This window comes from Diadema antillarum, unplaced genomic scaffold (assembly GCF_040938485.1).
Source record: "Diadema antillarum isolate AM-2024a unplaced genomic scaffold, OU_Dant_1.0 seq00001009_RagTag, whole genome shotgun sequence".
Lineage (NCBI taxonomy): Eukaryota > Metazoa > Echinodermata > Echinoidea > Diadematoida > Diadematidae > Diadema > Diadema antillarum.
The window spans coordinates 617,331-643,535 of NW_027271845.1; the positions used below are offsets into that span (position 1 = coordinate 617,331).

At 37.1% G+C, this 26,205-nt stretch overlaps 1 protein-coding gene across 1 annotated transcript in view; it reads left to right on the plus strand.

The window, feature by feature from the left end:
• LOC139742615 (uncharacterized) overlaps nt 1–21,430 on the plus strand; it is a 39,743-nt gene extending 18,313 nt beyond the window's left edge. Inside the window, exons 7-18 of the mRNA XM_071653139.1 lie at nt 784–886; nt 1,930–1,997; nt 3,477–3,547; nt 4,216–4,298; nt 4,721–4,798; nt 5,520–5,613; nt 6,210–6,434; nt 8,750–10,943; nt 15,323–15,490; nt 16,312–16,418; nt 19,052–19,156; nt 21,268–21,430. Coding sequence (XP_071509240.1) covers nt 784–886; nt 1,930–1,997; nt 3,477–3,547; nt 4,216–4,298; nt 4,721–4,798; nt 5,520–5,613; nt 6,210–6,434; nt 8,750–10,943; nt 15,323–15,490; nt 16,312–16,418; nt 19,052–19,156; nt 21,268–21,333 — 3,362 coding nt within the window. The 3' untranslated portion in view covers nt 21,334–21,430. The remainder of the gene's footprint in view (nt 1–783; nt 887–1,929; nt 1,998–3,476; nt 3,548–4,215; nt 4,299–4,720; nt 4,799–5,519; nt 5,614–6,209; nt 6,435–8,749; nt 10,944–15,322; nt 15,491–16,311; nt 16,419–19,051; nt 19,157–21,267) is intronic.
• The last annotated feature ends 4,775 nt before the right edge of the window (nt 21,431–26,205 follow it).

Sequence of the window (26,205 nt, forward strand, 5' to 3'; positions counted from 1 at the left end):
ACCATGCTGATAAAGTCATCATGTTATCAAGTTAATAAGAGGAGCTGTGAAGCAGACATTTAAGAGCTAAATTTGATGTAAGTAAGGTATTCAGAGTTCAACAAAGTACAGCCAATTGCATGGAGTCAAGTTATGTATTTGATTTTAGATATGCAACACTCATTCAAAATTTCATTTGTAAGATTCTGAGAGGAAATTTCTAATTCTATTTTATGCAATATCAACATCATCAGAATATGGAGCTATGATCAAACTGACTATCATCATACCTCTACCCGAGGAGAGAGGGGTGGTCTCCGTGAGGGCCATAGGGCAGGCTCCTGAAAGCCAAATCTCCATAAATTTCAAACATTATGCTTCATTGTCTATAAAAGGGGCATGTAAATAGAGCTGTGCCTAGCTACACTCTTGTTGTATCTCTTGTATCTCTGATATAAATGGCGAATTATCTTTCATGGGGTCACTGAAGAGTTTGTTACATACTTTTAAGTACGTATTACCCCAAAGGGGCAGCATAAAGTGTGGAACTGCTTTGAACTTCAGTTGAGCTTCTTTGCATCATTGAATCATGGAGGTCAGGTGTAACATCTCACAGTTCTATAATGTTCCTGATAAATTGAACTGTTACAGTATGTGATAATCGATGTGTGTTACAGAATACACAGGAGGTGAAATGTTGTCTGTCAAAGTCACATTCTTTATAAGTATTTCCAGTTTTCAGACAAATAAGCAAGTATGTACTGTAAGTGCTCTCACAGTGCCTAATCCTCTTCTTTGTTTCAGGTATTGCCAAGCACATGCACATAGGTCGCCAGGAGGATGCCCACGAGTTCCTACGCTATGTCATTGAAGCCATGCAGAAATCTTGCCTCAGTGGCTATGACAAGTACGTACCTACTGATGAGGAGTAAAGCAATGGCTGTTACTCTTGATACAAGTGCATCTACAGTTTTGTTTGTTTGTTTGTTTTTAGATATATTTGCTCCAAGGTATTCCACTATTGTACACAATAAAAAGAAAAATCTGACTTTCAAAACCCCATTATTTTGCATATGAAATTTTGACCATTATTAACTGTTTCATGAAATTTCCATGTTTTTTTTTTTGTCCAGCCTCGATGCAACTTTCATTGTTCCCTTTGTGTGACTTTATTTCTATTAAAGCTAACTTGAATAATTTCCTTTAATGTGCAGTTTCAGTGTGTACCAGTTGACTTTACAAACTAGTTTAAATCAGAATCACAGAATGGAGAAGCATCATCAAAATAAACCATACAAACCTTCACTAAATTTTCTTTTTCTGCCTGAGAGTCATATGCAGGCATGTTACACAATTGAGATGTACATTTGCAGAATAGATTTTTTGGGAAAAGCCCTAAATGTCAAGGATTACCAAACTTTGGTTCAAACATGACTTTCTCTCTCTCTCTCTTTGCCATAACGTCACCAGGGAATATCTAATTGTAGTGTAATCAGGATGGAATGGAAGAAATAAGAAGGCAAGAATTTGTATATGATATGATAATAATGGTAAAAGTTCCAAGATAAACTGTGATTTTAATTATGTTTCTGTGTACAGACCAGCAGGAGAGTCATACAGTCCTAGATGTTAATTTGTTGGCGTGTAAATTTTTTCTTGATAGTAGCATGCCCTTTGAAACAATGTAAAACATGCCATCCACCCACTTCATTGTTACAAGTTTACGACAATATTGTTGCCTTTCGAAATGTAATCATAGTCTTTGTCCTCAATTATTAAATCTGAACATTTGTAGGCCATTTTTTAGTCACCCTCCATGATGTATATGTGTGTGATTGATTGGTTGTTCTGTCTTTGTCTTTTTTTTTTTTTCAATCAAAAGAATATATTTGGCTCAAATGATTCGCTGTGAGAGGTACTCACAAAATTCTACTCTGTCCTAACTTGAAGGTTGGATCGATACAGTAAAGAAACGAGTCCAGTTCATCAAATTTTTGGTGGCTACTACAGAAGCAGAGGTATGTGTTGATTAAAAACAGATGTCCTACATAAATGTGTCTATACTAATGACAAAGGGTGAATTTTGTCAGAGACATCTTTTAGAAGATTGTTAGAAGTGAAGTAGGACAGGTTGAAGAAAATTATATCCCATTTAGACTTGACAATTTTCATTTGTCATCATTTGTCATCAACCTTTCTCCAAGTAACTCATTCAAATACCAATAGAACACACATCTATGAAAAAAGATGAGCAAAAGTTAACCTCCTCACCCTAAGGGTAAGCAGTGATTAACAGGGAAGAGTCCAGTCTGACAGGCTTTCTCAATTAATATCTGTTTAGATGCGGATGAATTTGTGCATACTGCCCAGTGACTGCACTAGCCTTTGCTGTTGAGATGGCAAAAGGACTGAGCAGCCAATATTGGGTTTGTGTTTTTGTGCTCAAGAATCCCATTAGACATCCTTGCCTTGCAGTCTTTGCAAGGTAGGCAAGACAATTCATTGGTGATCACAACTAGTATTCTCCCCATTGAATCACCAGGATTTTATTGGGTAACAAATGGGAAAGGTCTCTCTGGAAGGGAGAGATATTAAAGAAATGACTTCCAAACTTAAATGCAGCAAACAAGACATCTTCTTAAGGCAGGGCTCGACACTAACTTTTTTCTCTGGTGACCTGTTTGGGTCACGAATATCTTTCAATATCAACTTTTGCTGCCTGCAAAAACAATGCAATGAAAGAAAGTATAACATTCCATTTTGAATCCTAGTTGCCCAATTCGACTACCAGAAAAAATAACCGCTCATGTTGAGCCTTGATATACATTTTGGTGTTGCTATGTTGGTGAGAGGGCAAGTGTTTTAAGCATAACTTCCTTTGCAATTTTGTGAGACTCATTTCAAGCAGAAGCATTTTTTCCCCCAAATCTTTGGTGATCAAGTAATCGATAACAAGTGTGAAATTGATGACTGCATTTTGTACTGATATGATATGATAGTTTTGAAATTGAGTCCTTGTGTTTTTTAGGAAGTGCTGTCATCAGTTGTGTGAAAGCAGACGCCAGTGAAAGTAGGCAAAACCCATGTCAAATGCAAGAAGACCGTGATTTCTTGTTAATATTTTTCAAATTTCTCACAGTATTCAAAACGGTGGCTTATTGCTATGAATTTAGACGTGGGATAAGATATCAGGCCTCCTAATTCTAAGAATATTTTGATATTGATGATCATCAATACCAAAATATTCTTAAAATTGCTTGTATAAGGACTTTAGGCTCATATATGTAACTAAAGTGTTGTAAACTGCTGGAGGTCACTTAATTGTAGCTGTCAGTTTGACATTACAAATGTGAAATGATCTGCCAAGGACTGATTGAGACTGCTGTTTACAGTGGATCAGTTCATAACATTGTCACTGGCTTCCATGTGATTGTAAATTGTAAATTCCTTTTTATGAGGAATGCTGCTTAATTTCATTTGTCACTCCTTTTTTTCAGTTGTCTGTGCAGCATGCCAGGGGAAGTCGGATACATTTGATCCCTTCTTAGATATTGGGCTTGAAATCAAAGTGAGTAGATTTCCTTTTGTTTGCATGTTGTTTGTTTGTTTTTTTAAGAATGGAAAATAAGAATTGTCAATTGCAACTACTAAACAAAGTCTACCTCTTTCAGTCAAAATTTGTTCATGAAAACATTTGATAAAAACAGAAAAGATTTCAAGGCTGCAAAAAGGGGACAGTTGAAATTACATAACTTCCAGTATGTTTATTAGTTACAATTCTTAGGTTTTTGCATCACATATAGTGTGACCTTTCTTTCCTTGGTGCCCACCGAATTGTTAACTGAGAATGAAGAAAGTTACAAAACAAACACTGCTTTGTAGAGTAACTCTGCATGTTGTGATTTATGAGTTTGTCCTACTACCATCATTGAAAATAAAAACTATGTCATTCTGTTTATACAGCAAGCATAAGGTTTAGACTAGTCTTGCAATTATTTGTGCTGTACTGTCTTGTGTTCATTACTATATGGTTCAGATGGAGCATGGTTATTACATTATTTAACAAAAATTCTGCATGCAAGCTTGGTACAATAATTTTCACACAGTTTAGATGTGTTAACAATGGTCTATGTAAAGTTGTTTACATAAGAAACTGTTTTTGGACAAACCGTGCCATGACGATCCCCTTCTTCTGTAATTATCGTGATCTCAAAACTCTTCTTGTCTTTTTTGTAGCACATGCCATCGGTGACCAAAGCCCTGGGAAAACTTGTCCAGCCAGAAGTCCTGGAAGGAGATAATGCCTATCAGTGCAAGAGGTAAGGGTTGTCATATGACATTTTCTAACATGTATAAAGCAGCTCATTAGAGCTTTGAAAAAAAACCCAGAGAGATACTGCTTTTTATCTTTTGGTATAGCATTGTACTTTAGCATAGTTATAATATGGTATCTCAGAAAGCAGGACATCAAAGAACCAGTTTTGTTCCCTGTAATATCACGGCAAAATGCTACCTGAGGGGAAAAAGGAACTGGAAAAAGTACTGGCATTTTGTTGCAAATTGGCTCACTTCATATTGTAAGCTGCTATGGTGATTAAAATAGTAGCATAAGGACGAATGGAGAAGCAGGCCACTCAAAGAACATTACACTTTCCACCCCAGTGTATTTCTGAGGATTAGAAATATTGTGTGGAATGTGGCTGAAAGTAATGGAATTGTTTTGCATTGATTTTGATTTCAGATGCAACAGAAAGGTCCAAGCCCAGAAGCGGTTCACTGTACACAGATGTCCAAATGTGCTGACTCTCTGCTTGAAAAGGTACAATCTTGAAAAGGTGTCATTTATACTCTCTTATTTTATACTTGATTATACCTGATTAGATGAAACTTTTCATCACTGTGCAACATGAATTTGCCATATAAGATATATATGTATATAATCTAACCCCCAAACCCCAAATTGTCTCAAGGGGCGACCAATATTGTACAGAGGCGGATAAATGTTGGTCTGGTCTGTTAGCTTCTCTCTGTACTGGTCGGGGGTTAGGTAATCACATAGACACCAATCATCACCAAAATTTCTGAAGTAGAAGAAACTAAATATTGCTTCACAACAGCAGTGAATATAAAATGCGAGGGAATTATAAAATTTACATCGATAATGTCAATGCTGCGAACACTACAAACTTCTGATAGTCTGTGACCAGTTATCTACCGTCAGGTGATCAAGGCGAAGACTGGTCATTCCGCTGATGAAGGCTGTAGTGTTGACAGCTGAAAAAACAGAGGTAAATATCTTGTATTGAGGTCAAATGTTCGGTTGAATTTCCAATACAGATGAGCTTCTATTCTATTTGATATTATTTGATGATAGATCAATATAATGTATACACTCTTATATTATTCTAAATTGTCAGGGGCACAGAGAAAGAGCATTGTCATGATTGCCATAGTCCCTCATGAGTAAAGTCTGAGTGTACTTTTCTGCTGTCCAAAAGAAATTCTACATTTATGTGTGTATACTCTATGGGCTGTTGTAGGTTTGAGTACAGTCGTTTCAGCATGGGCAAGATCAACAAGGAAGTCCACTATTCAGAATGTCTCAACCTCCGCCCGTACATGAGTGACAACAAGGTGAGAGAACTTCAGCTCTATCTTGTATATCGTAGCTGGGGTGACAAGACCTTGTATCTGCAATTTTGGTGAAAATGACTTCTTTTGATTAATGATCAAATAATCGGTTAAGTGATGTCCTGTCCAAATCCTAAGTGTCTTAACCCAAAAATGAAGCCACCACGGCATTTCCAAGGAAAGGCTATCCCATTCGCTATAGTACTTTGGCTGCCATGTTTTTTGGCTCCCCTGAACATTTGACATTTTGTAGATACGAGGTCTTGTCGCCCCAGTGACAATATGTGAGCTTCACACTTCCTCAACCTACAATATACATGGAGTTCACGCAATACCTTAGGGACGTACAATGGGGATTCATTAGTTATAGCAGTGTTTTCTGTTCATTCTTTTCAGGCCATTACTTCTGTTGCATTTACTTGTAAGTACAGAAGTAATCCTCTAAGCAATTTAATGTTAGTGAGACATATATTTGGTATACACCTGTATATCTTCTTTTATTAAATGTACAGGTATTGAGATATTTTAAAGTGAAGAATATGGCAGTGATGATCACTACATGAGTTTGCTGACATGACATGATCTCTTTGTATGGTCAGGGCCCACCTGTCATCTACCAGCTGTATGCTGTGCTGAAACATGAGGGAGCTTCATGCAATTCTGGCCACTATTACTGTTATGTGCGTGCCCCCAACCAGTCATGGTACTGCATGAATGACTCTTATGTCAGCCAAGCCAGCCTCCAGCGAGTCCTGAACCAGAATGCCTACGTGCTCTTTTACATCCGCAAGCCACAGAAGAGCAACTTTGGCGGAAGCAACCAGGTATTGAATGAGTAAAATAGACTGTAGTTACCATATAAGCTGCTATTTTCACATACAGATATTTTTGTGAATGAGGAGGTCACAGACATTGTTGTGAGAAGTTGTTTTCGTGAATTGACATCGACGCTATTGTAAATGCACTATTCCCCTAGTGTATGGTGACATTTTTGCATGTTGTTGAATTTGCAATCCAGCTGTGATTCACGAAATTTGCAAAAATTAAACCTTTGCAAAAATAATAGCTTATGCAGTGTGTGATGTTGGTGGGACACTGGCTGCATGCACACACATGTATTAGTCATTACAAAGAACATGTTACAGTTGAAAATAATTACTCAGTACCTCCACCAAGGAGGTTATGTCTTTTGCTGGCTTAAGTTTGTCTGTCTGTCTGTCTGTCTGTTTGCAATATAACTCAAAAAGTGAACAGATTTTGATAAAACATGCAGTTGATAAAAACACAAGGGACAGATATATAAATTTTGTTAGTGATCCGGGCCACCATCTTGATTCAGGAATCTTTTTTTATGCCTCCGCCACGAAGTGGTGCCGGAGGCAGTATGTTATTGGGTTGTCCGTCCGTCCGTCCGTAATCAATTTTGTGGACAGCGTAACTACAAAACCTATTGAGGTATCCTAATGGAACGTGACATGTATGTGTATGAGGGGGTGAAGTTGTGCCTGTCAACTTCTGGGTGCACATGCTCAAGGTCAAAGGTCAAATGGTCAAGATCAAATGCTCAAAATTTTACTATTTCCCCCATATCTATGCAATGCCTGAAGATATTTTGTTGAAACTTAGCGTATACATGTACTACCCAAATAAGATTCTTTGGTGAGAGTTCTGGGTTATGAGGTCAAAGGTCAAAAGGTCAAGTAAAACTGTTAAAATTTTACTTTTTTCTTCATATCTTGGGAATGGTTCAAGGTATCTGCATAGAACATAGTATATATGCATGTACTGACTGGCAGTGATTATCTGGGGAATTTTGGGTTCATGGGGTCAAAGGTCAAGGTCAACTCTTCCAAATTTTATTATTTCCCTCATATTTATGCAATGCCTGCAGGATTTTTTTTTTCTTGGTGTATACATGTATTACCAAATAGAGATTCTCTGGGAAGTTTTTTTTTTTTTGCCAAAAAGGTAAAAGGTCAAAGATCAAAGATCAAGTGAAAGTACAGAGCTTTACTTCTTCCTCCATATCTCGGAAGTGGCTCAAGTTATCTTGAAGCTTATGCATGTTCTGCCTGGCAGTGATTCTCTTATGAATTTTAGGGTCATAAGGTCAAAGGTCGAGGGTCAAAGGCCAGGTGAAAATAGTAACAATTTAGTATTCAATACAGAAATTGCACCTTTTTTCCATACCTTGAAAATTACTCTATGCATAAACTTATAAAAGGGTCAAAGTCAAGTAAAAGTCCTCAAATCCCCAAATACATGCTCTCCCATTCATCCGATTAAACCTAAGTCAAGGAAGGTAAACATTCAACACATTTGTGACAAACATATCATTTTAATATTTTGTCAATTATGTGAACTGTCATCACACATTGTCCACATGTACTATAGACCTATCAAGTTAAGATGCTAAAATTTCACTTTTTGCTCCATATCTCGGAAATGGTTCATGGTATCTTCATGAAAATGTCACAGTTTTTCCCATATTTTGAAATTAGCTCAGTATTGTCATCAGATTGGCATCAGATCACAATTACTGATCATAAGTCATGCAAAATGACCAATACTTCAATGGTTGTGTATTAGGCTATGGCTAAAAAGAAACTTATTTCAACTAACATCATTTCTTATTACTATTACAATTACAATGTTACTTATGTTTATGTTATGAATACAGTTTCTGGTTGATAAACAGTGAAAATTGTTATATTTTACAGATAAAAAAGAGAAACATGAAAGAATGAACGTAAAGAAATACATGAATAGAATAAACAGGTGATAAGGTGTAGGTTCTCATAATTTTGATTAATGATTCTTTAAGAACTCCCAAAACAATGCGGCCTGATTAGAGTAAAGATGCGATTGCATTCATTAGTGAAAAGGAGGTATAAATGTGCACTCATGCTTTTATTTCTTCTTACAGAGAGATAGTGCAAATATTTGTCATTATTAGCAATATTTTTGGTTTCTGACTGTTTCTAAAGTAATAAACTTTGTCAAGAATGCATGTGTAAATCAGTGTACAGTATACAATGTATCTCCACATCTTGCTTTCCACAATATGTTCATTATAAATAGGCAGTTCTAGCTGTATGATGTTGGCACTTATTTCATCTCATTTCTGGATTGTCTGTAGGAGCAAGTGCAGCAGCCAAATAAGCACATGCCAAAGACAGCCACAATCATGAGCACTGGCAACAAGACGGCTAACCCTCACCATGGCCCCATGGGCACACCAATCAACAGGCTGAAGTCATCCTCCGGTACAGGCATACCACATGTGCCACTTGCTTCCCCGAAGCTGAAGGTCACTCCTGAGCCAGAGAAAAAGCCTCAGACACCTGCTCCAGCAGCAAGGCACAACATGCCTCAAAGTATTCCCCCTCCAGGCAAACGAGACAGATTATCCTTTGTCTTTAAGAGTAAGGGTGTCGGCAGTGTCCTGCAAAGCCTACAGGCTAGTCATGTGGGCAGCAATGGTAGCACCACCAATACCAAGCTAGGTGACAAGACCAGTGATAGTGCATCGGTAGGTAAGATGGATAGTAATGTGAGTACAAAAAAGGTGTTTCCTGGTCCCGACAAGTTGCAACAAACTGGCAAAGGAGGCCCAGACTTCTTGTCAAGAAAGAGCAAAGTACATACTCCGTCAAAGCCCCAAGAAAAAGCCACATCCTCTGGAGTCACTTCTACATTGAAGAAAGAAATCAATAGTTCTTCGCTTGTTCCATATGGGAATGATGATGAATCAAGTGGATTGTCCAGTGATTCTGATACAAACTATGATGTTGTTGTGGAAAAATTGTCTAAAAGTTCTTCAAAAGATGCAGCAGTGTCAACGAGCGTCTTTAGTAGAGGAATGAAGGAATCCATTGGAGACTCGAATATGAGACCACCCTCCTGGGAAAATGGGAAGAAGTCTGCCCTTGCAAGTAGCACAAACTTGACAACCATACGTAAAACTGACTCTCCTCTCAAACTAACAATCACAACAAATGGAAATGCTCAACGTATCATGAGCACCACACCATGGCGAGTGACAGACAGTGATCAACAAGTGTCTCCATCAGTGACATCAGATAGCAGTAACCATAGCAACTTGTCCACTAATTCCACAAGTGAGTGGGCGGTAAATGACAAAAAGGATGCTAACTCTGTTGATGAGTCTATCAAAAAGGAGGCTTCTCATGTTGGATGGAATGTGAAACCTTCTCCATCTTGTAATGGAGGGTCAGCGATGTTCAAGCGTGAAAGTGGGGAAAACAGGAAAACAGTCTCTACAGGTACACTGGCATACTCAACAGGGCAGAAAAACCCTAACACAAGTGACAGTGTTAAACCATATGCTCCCTTGTTATCTTCCTCCACAAAGGTTGAAAAATCATATGTAAGCAAACGTGAAAAGTTAGGCATTGTGACCAAACACTTAAATGGTATGCATGATACTTCAGACAGGACTAGACAGAACAGTTCTGACCTCAGGATAGACACAATGAAAAGTGGGGGATGCACCATAAGGGAGAATGACAAATTGGCTGGGAAGGTCTTCTTTACACATCAGCATCCAGATAGTTGTAACGTCAAAGAAGGTGTAAAAAATGATGAGCAACAGCAAAGTATGAAATTTGATGACACTCAAGGAAGGAACAGTGTGAGCAAGGACTTTGCCAAAGCAAAGAACTCACAGTCCTCTAGCTTAGACAATGAAAAAGAGGTAGGGGATCAGGTTGAGTGGAAACAGGACATTACAAAATTAAATGATGAGGATACTGACAAGAAAAAGAAGAAAAAGACAAAGTTTGCACCAAAGAAAGAGGAGGAGAAGGTAGAATCACCAGCAAACGGACAATCTGAAAAGCATGTTCAGAAGAAAAAAGGACTTGAGGAAGACAAGGCCCACAAGCTACCAGAGGGAGATGCTTTCCGCAAGCACCGTGGGCACAGCAAGAGCCGTACTTACCGTAGTGATTCAGACAGTGACCCTGGCACTGAGGGTCAGTTTCGTGTGATGAAAAATGGGCAGCCAAGAAATGGTCCCTTCAAACGTCATTCCACCGGCCCTCTTCCTCTCCCAGACATGTTTCGATCACCACCTGACAGCGACTATGATGATGACTCCTCACCAGTATTACAAGTGCCCCCGTTTGAGTCATATCGTAAAAGGAAATATCGGGAACATGGATATGATAACAGCCACTCCCACCTTTATCACGAGGCCCCCAATCCCCATTGGTATAGGGGGCCACCTCAAGAGAAAAAGAAGCGACTAAATGGATATGGAGATTGCTGGACCTTGGACAAGCCCAAGCACAAACAGTACAGACAGGAAGGTATGTGTTTCTTGTTTTTTTTTATGACCTAAAATTAGGATGTGGCCATAATTAGAACAACATTTTGTACTTCCTTAACCTTGGGGAGATTTGATTTGGACTTCAGTTGAATAAAATCAACAAGAAAATATGGGCATGCTTTGAAATGTAACTCCTGTGCTATAGCTTATATGGCAAGGAATAGTGTGTATTTTATGAAATATGTCAAATCCAGTTAGGGCGTAATATTGCAGATATCCTGAAACAAATATTGTACTGACTAAAATAAACTTTGGATTGTTTTGTCCATGGAAATCTGTTTCAGGATTAAAGGACAAGTTCACCTTCATAGACATGTGGGTTGAGTGAATGCAGCAATATTAGTAGAACACATCAGTGAGATTTTGAGCAAAATCGGACAATCCGTTAAAAAGTTATGAATTTTTGAAGTTTCTGCTAAGTCACGGCTGGATGAAAAGACTACTATAGCTTGTGATGTCACATGAGTACAACGACATAAAGAAAGATAAAGAAAATTCAACGTATTTCCATTTTTCTCACATAAGAAAAGAACACTCGACTTCTCTCTTTCAGAAGGCAGGGGGAATAATATTACCCTTAACATACGTCAGTAGCAAGTCGAAGAACTGTGCACTTTATTCAAAGAGTAAAGTTTTGTGAAATTCTCTTTTTATTTTCCTTATATAGTTGTACGCATGTGACATCATACACTGTAGTAGTCTTCTCTTCCAGCAGTGACTGCGCAGATACTTAAAATATTTGTAACTTTGGAACGGATTGTCCAATTTTCCTCAAACTTTCACTGATGTGTTCTACTAATATTGCTGCATTCTCTCAATCCTTATGTATATGAAGGTGGACTTGTCCTTTAAGTATGATTTTTTTTTCCTTTGCTTTCTTGATGCTTTCTTCAGAAGATTTGTATAATGTTTTAGTTGCAAAGGAACTGCATTGTAATAGTGCATGATCTATGCCAACATGGAAATGCATATCTGTGTTGAGGTTGATAAGTTAATGTTCTTAATGTAATTATCAAACATTTAATCACCATGCAAAAGGGTAGACAACTGTGGAAGAATGTAATAGAATAATTCACTCATTGTAATATTTGTAAAATTTCAGGCAAACTAATGAATGAATTATTGGGATACACTTGAATAAGAAAATATATTATTGAGTTAAATGTTTTACCTGTTTCCTTGACACAGATCACAATCACATATACACACATAAGGTAGTTTGATATTGTCATCACCTCACAATTGCTGACACCCAAGTATTACTTTTTTTTTGCGTTTTGCATTAATTCAAATAGAAGATATTTTTGCCTTTCACATCAAAGTTTTCAGGAGTTGTAATAAATTAGCCATTATGATTTTTAAAAAGGTTGAAATATACTAGTAGAATAATTTACAACATCCTAATCTTTTAACGCGTAGACCAATTTGCGTGATCACAGCTACACATTCCTGTGTGGCTATTTCCACTGGGAAAGGATATTGATTTTGTAAGAATAAAGTTAATCGTTTGTCACACGAAGCGAGGTGAACACAAACGTATGCGTACGACATTTCGGCCGCGAATTCTGCTGGCCTTCGTCTGGCAAAGTAGACCGAGCGCTGCAGCGCATGCCTATTTAAAAGGCTGGTGGAAGGGAGCGTTGTGCTCAAGGGCACGCCATTGTTCCGCTTCGCTGGAGCGTAAGGTGCGCTATTATTCGACGATGCGATAACGATCAGCCAATCAGGATGCTTCCCGCCGCCGGTGCTCTTTTGTCACGTGTTAAGTCGTGGTGGGAATTACAAATTGCGGACGTCGTAGGTAGGAAACAAGGTGGGGTAAATAGCGCACCTTACGCTCCAGCGAAGCGGAACAATGGCGTGCCCTTGAGCACAATGCTCCCTTCCACCAGCCTTTTAAATAGGCATGCGCTGCAGCGCTCGGTCTACTTTGCCAGACGAAGGCCAGTAGAATTCGCGGCCGAAACGTCGTACGCATACATTTGTGTTTACCTCGCTTCGTGTAACAAACAATTAACTTTATTCTTACAGATTCTACCACGATGATGAACATCTTCCGTACTATCGATCTTGATTTTGTTGTGATAGGAGCATCTGGCTCAAAATGTCACATTGTAGAATATACTTGTATGTCAGACCAGAAGAGAAAATTAGCTGGGGAACAGTCATATTTTGAAAATTATAAATCATACCTGAAATAATTACAGATGAAACTAGAAAAGCACTCTGAGAGCGCAGACCTCCAACAAGCAGCTACTTTCTACCAATGATCTTGCTCTTACCAAAGAGATTTTTCTCCTCTCCACCACTGGGGAAAAGCTCTTTGAGCGAGAGCAGTGATTTCCACCCATAGGTATACATGCTGAAAAATCACCCAATTTCCCAATATAGAAGCCTTTCTTATGTCATAAACCCTCAGCTGCGCGGCACGCCTCGCCCTAGCAGAAACTAGAGCATGCACTTGAGTGCGCGTTTAAAAACCTCACAAATGTGCAGCTTGAACTCCCAAGTTCATTGACCCTACCTGTCAAAATATCTAATATCCTTCATAAATTCCCAAAAAATTCTCGGATTACTACCAAAATTTAATCGTTTGTTACTTGTGTCATTCTCAACCTTTCCGGACAAACAAACTAACTAAGTAACAAACAAACAAACAAACAAACGGTAACGAAAACATAACCTCCTCCCTTGCTGGAGGTAATAAGTAAATTTATGGAGAATAAATATGACACTAACTAGATTCCTAGTTTGTTTCAACATTGTCAATATGTGCTCTACAGGCAACAGCAGAAGTGTGTCCAGATTCAGAAGTAGGCATAAGTATGGAAGAAATTGCCTAAATTTACCTTCAGTGATTGGGCAATCATAAGGAAGGATTTTGTTAATGCTTTCTTACGGGTAAAACATGATATTCGTATTTGTGATTCCCCTTACAAGAGGGTTTGTGCAGGTTAGACATCACCTCCAATTTTCATACAAAATTGTATTTGATTGCAAGTGATATGACTGTTCAACAAAACGTGTACCACAGAAAATTTCAAGATCCTTAACTCTCCTATTGATTTGTATGTGATTTTGATAAAATTTTCACAGGTCTGTTAGATTTTACTGCATTTATGATAGTCATCTTAAAGTTTAAAGGGTGACCAAAACACTGTAATAATTACATGACATTAATGGGTGCCAGAAAAATGAATTCAAGATTCAGTATGTCTAAACCACAGGAGATGACAGTGGGCTCCTTGTACTGCCCTCTACTGATTTCATATTGTGTGTATTCCTGAGGCTTGATGGGATGAAGCTTTTGTCTTCTGAAATATGCATCATGAGGTGCTATTTGATATGAAGACATGGATTAGTTACTGATCAAGCTGACAGGATTAAATTCTATGCTTGTGCATGAAGGGTATTAATGGCATTATGCTTTTAGAACATATTTCCATTTTGAAGTTTGACTGTCTTGATGTGTATTTCATTTAATTATTATTATTATTTTCAATTTTAGTAGTAAGTTCCAAAAGCATTGATGAGATTTTCATTAAATTGTACGTATGCATCAGTAGTCCATGACAAAGGACTTGGACTGAATTTTGGGCAACACTCATTGAAGGTCCAAGATCAAGCTCCCAAATACTGCACATTGTGCAAATTCTCAGGAAACATTTAAAGGACAAGTTCACCCTCATAAACATAAGGATTGAGAGAATGCAACAATATTAGTAGAACACATCAGTGAAAGTTTGAGGAAAATTGGACAATCGATGCAAAAGTTATGCATTTTTTAAATTTTTTGTGTTGGAACCGCTGGATGAGGAGACTACTACAGCTTGTGAGTCATATGCGTACAACAGTATAAAGAAAATGTAAAGAAAATTCAACATATTTTCACTTTTTGCGCATAATAAAAGAGCACTTGACTTGCCTCTTTCTAAAGGCAGGGGGAATAATATTACCCATAACATTTGTCGGTAACGAGTCGGGGGAATGTGTACTTTTTTCAAAAGATGAAAATTTGTGGAATTCTCTTTATGTTTTCCTTATATTGTTGTACGCATGTGACATCTAAGTTATTCACACACTGCAGTAGTCTTCTCATCCAGCGGTTACTGCACAAAAACTTCAAAAATTCATAACTTTTGAACGGATTGTCCGATTTTCCTCAAACTTCCAATGATGTGTTCTACTAATATTTCTACATTCTCTCAATCCTTATGTTTATGAAGGTGAACTTGTCCTTTAATATATATTTCTAAAAGTTTGGTTGTTAGCTGTGTATTGCAAGGCATTCCCCTCAGGTTTGAGCAAAATGTGCATAATTCTATATTCTGAGAGTCATTTCATCATCTTGTTGTGCAGGCTACTCACAAAACTGGGACCACTATGACAGGGGATCATTCCCCATGCAACCACACAGGGATGGCTCCCAGAGGCTGAACCGGCCGTGGGATGGTACCAATAGATCATCCTCAAAAGATGTTACTGACTTCCTCAATAAATCTTCCCTCAAGACTTACGGTGCTTCAGGTGAGAAGTACAATTATTGTACTCTTTCTCTATTTGTTTTTGTAATGTCTTGGGCAAGGACCATGTACATTTGTAGCTTTCTGTTATTTTTTAGTAGAATTTCAGCAGACATGAACATACAAACAGCCAAGTCTTCCTGTAAACTTCACAATGCAAACTGCCTTTCAACTCCAATATGAATTCCATCATGTGTAGGTTTGTGATCAACCATTCTCACAGTGACGCCAAAGCATTTTTTGTGTGGTGCATTAAGATGTTCTGTGATGTAAATGAGTGAGGATCATGAATAAGGACTGGCTAGGTGTGTATGGTCTGCTGTCCAAAATGAACATTGCATCATGAAATGGCAATGATCTGCAAATACAGAGTGATGACACACACATTATGCACACAGGATTACTACAATGTATGCAAACTCATTTGTTGTAATAGCTCTGTTTTGCACTACATTAACACATTGTATTCCATTTGATGTCAGATAAGCATCCTCAAAGGGAAGTTATACAATTCAGTACTTTTAGATGCTTATGGACTTTCAAATAATAAGAGTGAAATTTAGAAATTAGAAATTGTCTTTGTAATGATACAATTCAAGAAAGCCCATTGAAGTTTTGTGATAATGTAAAGGAAAAAAGTTGTCAATGAGAATGTCGTGGATAAAGTCATTCCCTTGATGAGGGCTACGATATAAGATGTGTATTCATACATGGAGCAAAAGGATCCCACTTCGGGGGGACTTTTGATTTTTGTTTCCTCGTTTTATTTCTGTTGCTATAATGACATCATTACCAAGGAGCGTGGCTTTTTATGTATACATGCAGTGGAAAGCTGGGAAGGAGGTTGCAGTACTGTGGATATGGAGGTTGCCAAGGAGGCAAGGGGCACCAAGAGGAGAAATGCGTGGGATCATCAATATGACATTGGAAAGGTAAATGGAGGGAGTCAGAGTAGATTGATGCTTGATTGCTTTATAATTTATTGTACAAATTTACATATGGAGAATAATGAAAGGTAAGACCATCTGAAATCAGTTGATCATCAAACATGGAGCTCTCGGGCAGCTTAAAAGACCTGGACTTTTCTTATTTCACATTTTCTCCCAGAAACAGTGTATTCATGATTCTGTTCAAAGTACATAAAAGACTGAGAAAATCCAGTACACAGGGAATCAAGTCCTTGATAGGTATTAGTGTGTCACATTTCATATATAGTGATCAAAACATGAGAGGAAGTATATGTAAATACAGCTGTTTTAGTGTGTTTCCTAGGGCCCCATGTCATGAAACTTGTTATCAATAACAAGTTATGATAGTTGTTAGAAGCTACTGAAATCCTTGCATCTGATTGGCTGAGAGTAAATTTGTCATAGAAATGTGGCAGTTGTTACTGATAACAAGTTCTATGAAATGGGACCCTGGTGTGCTTTGGTATATAAATGAATGTATTCATTATGATTTATGTCAGGGCTCTTTCAGGCCACTAAAATCTTTAAATCTGAAAGTTTGGTGGCCTGAAAAAGATAAATAGTGGTCCAAAATAAAAGCAAAAGTAACAATCCATTTTGAATCTTAGTTGCCCGATTGGGTCACCAAAAGATAAATTTGGTGGCTTGACACCAATTTTTAGTGGGCCTGGACCACCGCGCCATTGATGTCAAGCCCTGTTATATACATATAATAGTGATAAATGCCTCTGTGTTCACACTGAACAAGATTTGTAATTGAGACTGGAATCATCTTTTTTCCAGGGGGTTGGGAAAGAGGACAGTTACAACAATGCAAACAAAACTGCATAGTCGTGTTACAGACTTGATTTGTATAGTTGGCAGAGGTGTCCAGTTTCAACCCTCCACCTTTTTTCTGTGACCTAAGATGGTGCTAGCAAAGTGTTACCAATAGTATTCTAACTGATCGTCGTCGTAAACTACTTCTAGCTCCTCTGCATCAAAATTACATAATTTCTCAGATTTTTTCTTCCTTTCTTTCTCAAACTGAGGGTCTGAAATTTTTATGGAGATTTCACAGGTACATACGATATAGGTGGATTGAGCTAACTCCCTCAGTTTTTGAGCATTTTACTGAAGATTTAGCTCATGTGGCCAGTGTAGTATGTAGATGTGCAAACTTCATCTTTCATCATTGTCAAACAATGTGCTGCCATGGCAACAGCATGTTTTTGATGTAAATCATACAAATTACCAATGGATTTACCTAATTCCCTGAGTTTTTTTAGCATTTGACTTGAGATTTGGCACATGTGACCAATATAACTTCTAGCTGTGCAAAATCTCATCAATGGTTAACAATATGTTGCTGTAGTAAAAATACTTTTTCAATTAAAAGCATACAGAAATATTGTGAAATTAGATAACTTCCTCAGTTTATGAGCATGTGACTTGAAATTTTGTGCATGTGACTGCCATATTTGTATATGTTAATATGCAAATTTAATCTTTAAATGAATGTTGAATAATGCATTGTCGTGGTAACAGCATTTTTGAACGAAAGTCGTATAAAAGTAATGTGAATTAAGCAATTTTATCAGTTTTTTAACATTTGATGTGATATTTTTCCCATGTAACTACATGTGTTATGATTTTTAGATGTGCAAAATAAATCTTTTGTCAATGATAAACAATGCATTGCCATGGTAGCTGCATTTTTCTATAAAAAGCAAAAAAAAAATGTGGATTGCACAATCTCCCTCAGTTTATGAGCATATGACTTGAAATTTGGCACATTTTAGCGCTACAGTAGGTTGATTTATAAACCTCGTCTTTCCTCAATGTTGAAAGATGTGTTGCCATGGTAACAACATTTACTAATGAAAATCTTTCAAGAATAATGTGAATTGGGTAAGCTCCCTCAGTTTTTGAGCAGTTGACTTTTGGCACATCTGACCAATTTAATCTTTAATTGAGCAAAACACTTATGTCATCAATGTTGATTAATGTGTTGCCATGGTAACTTTTTTTTTTTTTCAGTAAAAGGCATACAAGAATATTGTGGATTATATTATTACTTGTCTGTAATTTGACTGTTCGGAAGAAATTGCAGGAAATACATACCCCATATCTAGTGGGGACTCAAATTTGTTGGACAATATACATTGTTACATTATTTGAATAGCCTTCTTTTTACTCCAACTTCATAATACCCAAAATTTATGTCAGCTGCCTTACAAGCAAGATCAGGCAGTGGTAGAACAAGTACTTGTATGTTGAAAGTTACCTTTTGTCATTGTTTGGAAGTGATGTTAGGGGAATGTTAAACAGCAAGTAATGAGATTATCTGAAACTTTTGTTCACGCAGTTCAATGTACGAAGGTGAAAGTTGAAGCTTGAAAGGGTTTTGCCATGAAAGAAAAAGGCTCTCACAGCATGATGCCTGGATAAACAGTGACAATGAGAGGTGAGACATAGGATATAAGATAGTTGATATGCTGTGCTAGGTAGGTGGAGAAGATAATACACAGATTTTTAATGGTGAAGATTCTTTTGCATTGGTGTAATTACTTTGGTTATTTCCATAGTTTCATTTTCTTCATTTTATTTACTCACAGGTGAAGAAACAGCGAAAGCCTTTCCATCAGAAGCATCACTACAGTGGTCATCACAACCCTTTTCAGCGTGCCCAGACTCACCGCAATAAACAGATGCATTCATGGGTAGGTCACACACTCTTCTCATAATCATATTAGCCTGGACCTCTCTTCAAATGCACTTACCATTGTTAAATAACGTCAATGCACACTGTTGGACTGAGTTACAGGAAGTACCAGATTTTATGTTGGTTATATCCTTTGCATGCTTTAGCGCATCTAATTTCTAAACCATTTTCAAATATGGTCGGCTTCCTCATAGTTGCTAAGATGGTTTTTTGCTTGTAATGTGAGACAGCAAATGCATCACTGGAATGCTCTCAGCCTGCAGAATTGGCACATGCAACAGTCATGAATAATGTTCTGTGACAATATCAGGCTTTCACTATGCTGGGTTATTATGAGAAGGGAATTTCAACCTGAGTAGTTCTATATATGTACCACAAACAGTGATTCAGGTCATGTGCTTGTGCTTCTCAGAAAGCTGCATCATGTGGTACAAGTGTATATACCTTGTTCCTGTTGATGGGTATCTTTTTATACACAATGGCTTAATGATATTTGGGGGAATAGAAATCTTTGGCAACGGGGGCTGATTATCCAGTCCAACTTCAGGTGTAGACTTCAAGTAATCATTAATTTGATGTAATTGGAATGTATGTAGCCCCTGTCTACTTCACCATCAACAGGTTACCATCCAAATGCTTCATTTTCATATTTGAAATAGATTTTGACTTCGACTCTCATGGACAAATACCTGGCATACACGGTTATATCTTTATGCCTCTGCCACGAAGTGTCGCCGGAGGCATAATGTTTTGGGGTTGTCTGTCCGTCCATCCGTCTGTCCTTCCTTCCGTCCATCTGTCCACCCTTCCGTCCATCTGTCCACCCTTCCGTCTGTCCCTCCATCCATATTTTCAGGACAGCATAATTTAAAATCTGTTTGAGGTATCCTAATGAAATTTGGCATATGTTTGTATGAGTAGACAAAGTTGTGTCCATCAACTTTTGGGTGCACATGTTTAAGGTCAAAGGTAAAGGTTAAATTCTTTAAAATGTCACTATTTCCCCCATATCTATGCCATGCCTGAAGGTATTTTCTTCAAGTTTGTGTATACATGTATGACCAGATAAAGAATCTATGGGGAAAGTTTTGGGCCATAATGTCAAAGGTCAAGAGGAAATGCTAAAATTTCACTCTTTTCTCCATATCTTGGAAGTGGCTCAAGGTATCTTCATGAAACTTAGTACATATGCATGTACTGCCTGACAGTGATTCTTGTTTTTGGTTTTTTTTTTTGTTTTTTTTTTTTAATTTGGGGGTCATGGGGTCAAAGGTCACAGATCAAAGGTCAGGTTGAAATGTAAAACTTCTACTATTTGATGCTGAAATTATCAATGCATAAGCTTAACAAAACTAGGTATACTGATACATGCATTACTGCACAATGATTCTGTAGGGAAAGATTTTGGCCATTGGGTCAAAGGTCAAGAGAAAATGTTCAAATGTCAATTTTTCCCATATTTTGAAAATAGCTCAAAGTATTTGTCAAGAAAATGAATGTTACAAATTAGTAATTATTTGAAGAATTGTGGGCCAAGGGGTCAAAGGTCAAGTGAAAATGCTTAAATCTCTGAATACGTGCACTCCTAAACAAATTAGTCATCCATCCAAATGAACCCTAGAGCAAGGAAAGTAAACACTCAACACATTTGTGACAAACGTCATTTTAATTTTTTGCTAGTTATGTGAAACTGTCATCTCACTTTGTCAAGACATACTCGAGACCTATTGGCAGAACCATGCATTATGGTGGAGGCATAACAGTTGCCAAAGCAACATTTCTTCCTCTTTTTTAAATTGTAAAATGGATGAGTTCTGAGGTCATGTACTTTGCTCTACCCATGGGACTGAAGGGAAGATTGTGAATATGATTAACTTGATAATTCCAGACCAAATGTACAAGCAATGAAAACAGGACAAAAAAGAAATTGAACAACAGTAATCCATTACCTTTGGCATTATGGTGGCATGTGATAGAGCATTTTTAAAACAGTTATGAGTACAAGGAATGATTTTGGAGGGATGTAATCTTATTTAGATGATACAACGATTGAGTGTTTGTGTATTGCTGTCTGTGTAAAAATTCATTGATGTCTCATTACACTTGCAGAATTTCCCTGGCTACAATCAGCAGCACATGAAGAAGTCTCGGCCTTGGCACGATGGGCAGAGATAATGTCAACTTTACCAAGTACCTCCTCTGTAATATTTGCTGAAGATTCAACCTCATCCTCCATCATAAATCTCTCTTTCCATTTCCTTTACTCTCTCAATCTCTCTGTCTTGTATTTTTGTAGTGTTTCTCTTTTATGTCTTGTCCAAGAATACAAACATTCTCCTTCGTAAGAATGCTTGCATTTCTGCTTCTGACATAAGAAGAAAAGAAGTTGTATACACATGCACTTGTGATGTAACATTGCACATGTAAATATCTGTATGTTTTCTCTTCAGTTGCTACAAGGTTCAGGAATGATAAATGTTTTTCTAGGAGGAAAGGAAATCAGTGTATTATGTACAGGTGTAGTGAGGAATGATATTGAGAAAAGATGGAGTGAAAATAACATGTAGAGTTGACTGGAGACTACCATTCATCAACTCCATTGCTTATGTGTACAGCTAGGTGAGCGATACCTACTACAGTAAATTACTTTGTGTTGGTCATATGTGCTTGATTCATTTTGAAGAAACCTCAGACAACACCTTGCCAAAGATATGTAGTACACAGTATAAAGGAGTTACCACTTGAGCAGCATTTTCACAAACCTACAATTCTGCATATTTTGTTGCTGGAGATGCTGGTGTTTCCAAGGTCTGCTCCATAGATAGACTCTTTATCAATCATTTCTTGTCATCATATGTGCATATCTTTACCAGTGCTTCAATATGATGCAAAAATACTTCTCTGCCATTGTTACCTTCATATTGCTATGGATTGGAAGAGGAAATGGCAATTTTACAATGTCGATGTGACAGACTGTTAATTTCCTGCAATAAGTGGCAGTGATAATGCTGTAGGATCTTTTGTTTTTTATTTCTGTTTCAGTGTAAAAATGAGATGATGTATTTACTCATGTTTTTATGCATAAATATGAAATGAATTTTATTAGGTTTGCCTGTATATATACATATATATATATATATATATATATATACATATGTATGTATGTATGTATATGTATCAAATCCAGTCGGTATCACCTGAAACCATTGTATTATACACAAGTGCTATAGTTTATATTTGTATGTGAGACTGAATGGATTATCTTACATGTGGTTGAGATGTAGCATGCCATGTTATTAAATTTGAAGTTGATCTACTTTCTCTTTTTGTGTATGATTTTGAAAGACAATAACAGCACCCCCACAAGTTATAATACATAGAATGTCCCAAATATGCCAGCAGACAGCATGATGCATTTGGCTTATCTAGAAAGTGTTTGTTAATGTCCTATCTGTTGTCCAGTTCTATATTTATTTTCAAAGGGTACCTTTTGAACAGCACTGAAAGTTTTATAACACTTGGTTTAGGGGCAGACAACAGCCAAGCAATTAGTTATCAACTTCCTGGACTGTGAACAAAGCGGCACACGAGATGAATATCATATTTAGAAATGTCATTTTGTACACAATAAATCAAGTAATGGCAAGTGTTGCAACTGAACCCATTGATGAAGCATTCCACTCACTAGGCTAGACATGACTAGTAGTCAAATGGTTAAAGTGATGTCAAATTTCCAGCTGAAATACCTGTGAGGAAGAATCGTGTGAAAGAATAAGTCAACCTTTGTTGATGATTTAAAATTAAATTTTTGTTGACGGTTAGCCACACCATTAAATGACTTCTTGGTTTAGTAAACATACCAAAATGATAATCGTTTGGCAAATAAGTTTTAATCACAGTGTGTAGTCTATACCCATTGAGAAGATGAAAAGATAGCTGGGGGGGGGGGGGGGGTCCTTTAAGCGTCACATGATGTATCAGCCTGAAAATATGCAAGAAATGCATTCTAATTGTATTCAGTTCCTTGGATTTCATTATACAAACAATTTGTATAGAATGTATGATTTGGAAGAATTGAATTACAGTTGATTCTTTTTACAATGCAGTCGATAATGACTCAGCCATATTCTTTCCCCTCAAAGGAAGGAAAGAAAGTGAAGATTTATTTGCTTGGTTTTTGGTAAGTGGAAGCATGGATTGATAAGTACACAGAAGTTGATGTTAGATTTCTAATCACAGATGAGGACAAACAATCTGTTTCAGAGCTACTGACATTAAGGTAATGAAGGGAATCGTTTCAGGCTTTAGATAATCATGCGTAAAAAATGTCCAACATTGTTAGATAATGGGCCTTGGAGTAGGGTAGATTTTAATTCTTGTATTCCTTCTTTTTTTCTTCTCTTTTTTTAAAACAGTGTGTAGATACACATATTTGATTTGTTTCATATGTTACAAAAAAAGAATTCAAAGATATTTTACGTAGAAGTGTAGATTTTTGCTGTAGTAGCCATTTTGCTCTGCTATGTGCAACATGCGTACCACATGTAACTACAGTATTTGTAATACTTTGCTACAAGGTGTTGCTATAGCAGAGTCATTTATTTTATTTTATTTTATTTTATGTATTTATCTTTTTTTTCTTCCGAAGTCCTCAGTCATTTTATATTTTCAGGCTTTGCGTAACTGCAATAAGAGAATCTCTGGTGGCGTGAAACATGATTGTGTTGTGATGTCAATAGTCAAAAGGTTTGGAGGTGTAGTCAGTGTCTTTGATTTGCTTTTTGTTAGACTTGTGAAACTTGTTAAGAAAGTCAGTTCAAACAGAATGCATGATGGGATAATTCAGCGGCATCATTTTTACATGGATTAGTAAATAGATATACCATGCACTGAGAGGCTGTAGTTGAAATTATGGATTCCAAGGTGGCAGTAGTGGTGCTATTTTCTTAGGGGAGCAGCCCTTGTCACCAAGAAATCTATAATTTCACTAGTGACTCGAAACAGTACATGATGTATTTGTTTTATATCCCTCCAACCAATCTTTAAAAAGAACAATAAGACATTAACATCGTTAAATATAGTTGTTTACATATTGCAGCATAGAAGATCAGTGAACTGCTGTGGATGTGATTATACACCATAGTTTATGAGGCAGATACGAATAGCCATCTCAAACACTATCGATTATTTGGTCACATGATGCTATGTGAACCAATCAATGAACAGGATTTCATTTAAGGATATAACGAAAGCTATGATATTGCATTGCCACATTTTAAAATGAAATGCATGTGATCTTAAACATCAGTAGCATCAAATCTGAATTAAAAAGGTAAGAAAATGCAGAGGTAATACACCCAATACTGTACACATCACAGTATAGGAAGTTTGCTCTCTATAGTTTGTCCCGTGTATGTGATTGGTGATCTCTGTTTTGTAGGAGAACCGTAGAGGTGGCATCCAGTCTGCCATCTACCATTCTGTGGAGGGATAAAACTTAGAACAATTTTACATAATTCAGTTTAAAAGCAAGCTGCCATGGTTCACTCTGTTGGCTGTATTCTTACATTGATATATTCAAGCTCAAATGAAAGAATACTGACATGGTATGAACAATCCAGAAAATTTGAATGCTATGTATCTACATTGATGTACTATACATATGTTGAAGCCAATTAACATGACTGGAACAAGACAAATTTTAATCCTCATATGTTGTGCGTTTTGTTTTTGTTTTTGTTTTTTGTTTTTTCCTTCAATTTGTATGTAAATAGGTGACATGCTATCTGTTATGTACAATTTGTGCAAAACAACATTTTGACATTTATAGACAACAGCATGGTTATAGGGAAATTTTCCCCATGTGAAAACATGAAATTCAGTGATATTTCATGTGCAAAAAATGTCGAGTCACCCACAGATTATTCTGCAGTATGCCCAAACAACTTAACAAATGTGTAATCTATGCTAAAAGCCACTTCTGTATTGTACTTTTACTCCATCTTTCTTCGGTCTGTTGCTTTTGTCCTCATGTGTGTCGGGTAAGTCCAGCAAGATCAAGAGAACCAGACATGCCATGTATAAAGTGAGTTAGCTTCGCTATATTGTAGAGATTGTATAGTTTGTAATTGCCACAGTGTATTGCCCTTTGGTGTCATCTCTCCTTTCCCTCTGATTTTTAACTTTGAGAATTTTCTAGGCATCTTTCAGTTAGATATACAGAGGAGAGTATTTGCATTGCATCGTGCACAACCTCATATGTGTAATATCAATTTTGGAAATAATGTTACCGTGATGTATTTTGACAATACAATGTATAAGCTAGTGTTCGACTAGAAAATACTTGATGAACACAAAGTATTATAGAGCAAAATTTATCTCGGCAAAGACGTAATGTGGAGTGCCTCATGATTAAATTGAGGGATATATTTTTTGTTTGTAGGAGAGCAGAGATGGTTGTTATCTGGCGCTTCATAGCTTTGTTTTACCTCTCCTTTGAAAGCCAGGATCAGCTACAATAAAACTTGATGATGATACTCGTATCTTTTATTGGCCAATTCCTGCTGTGTCTGAGTACGTGCACATGTTTTACTCTATGCAGACATTAGAGAGTCGGCTTTTACCATGCTTTGAACATCAATAACAGCTAAGTTTGATACTGTAAACTACAAAGATATAAAAATACTTCGGTTTTGATAACAGATATAAGTTATCTTTATTCGCCATTCGGCATTACACAATAACTTACGGGAAAAGAATATCCCCCCCCCCCCCAAAAAAAAAAGGGAAAAAAAAAAGAAAACTTCGAAATGCCCCATCAAGCCTAAGCGTCGATAACATAACTTGTGTATTTGCTCCCAATCGCAAACTCTTTCAGATGCACGGTAGAGAAATAAACCAACAAACAGACAAATACACAGGGTCCGATTCACGATCAGCAGAAGGGGGGGGGGGGGGGACATATCCTGTCTTCCGATGAAATGTCTTATCCTTATCTCCTCATAAATGAAAAGCTTTCAAAGTATTAGCAAAGTTCATTACCTCGAT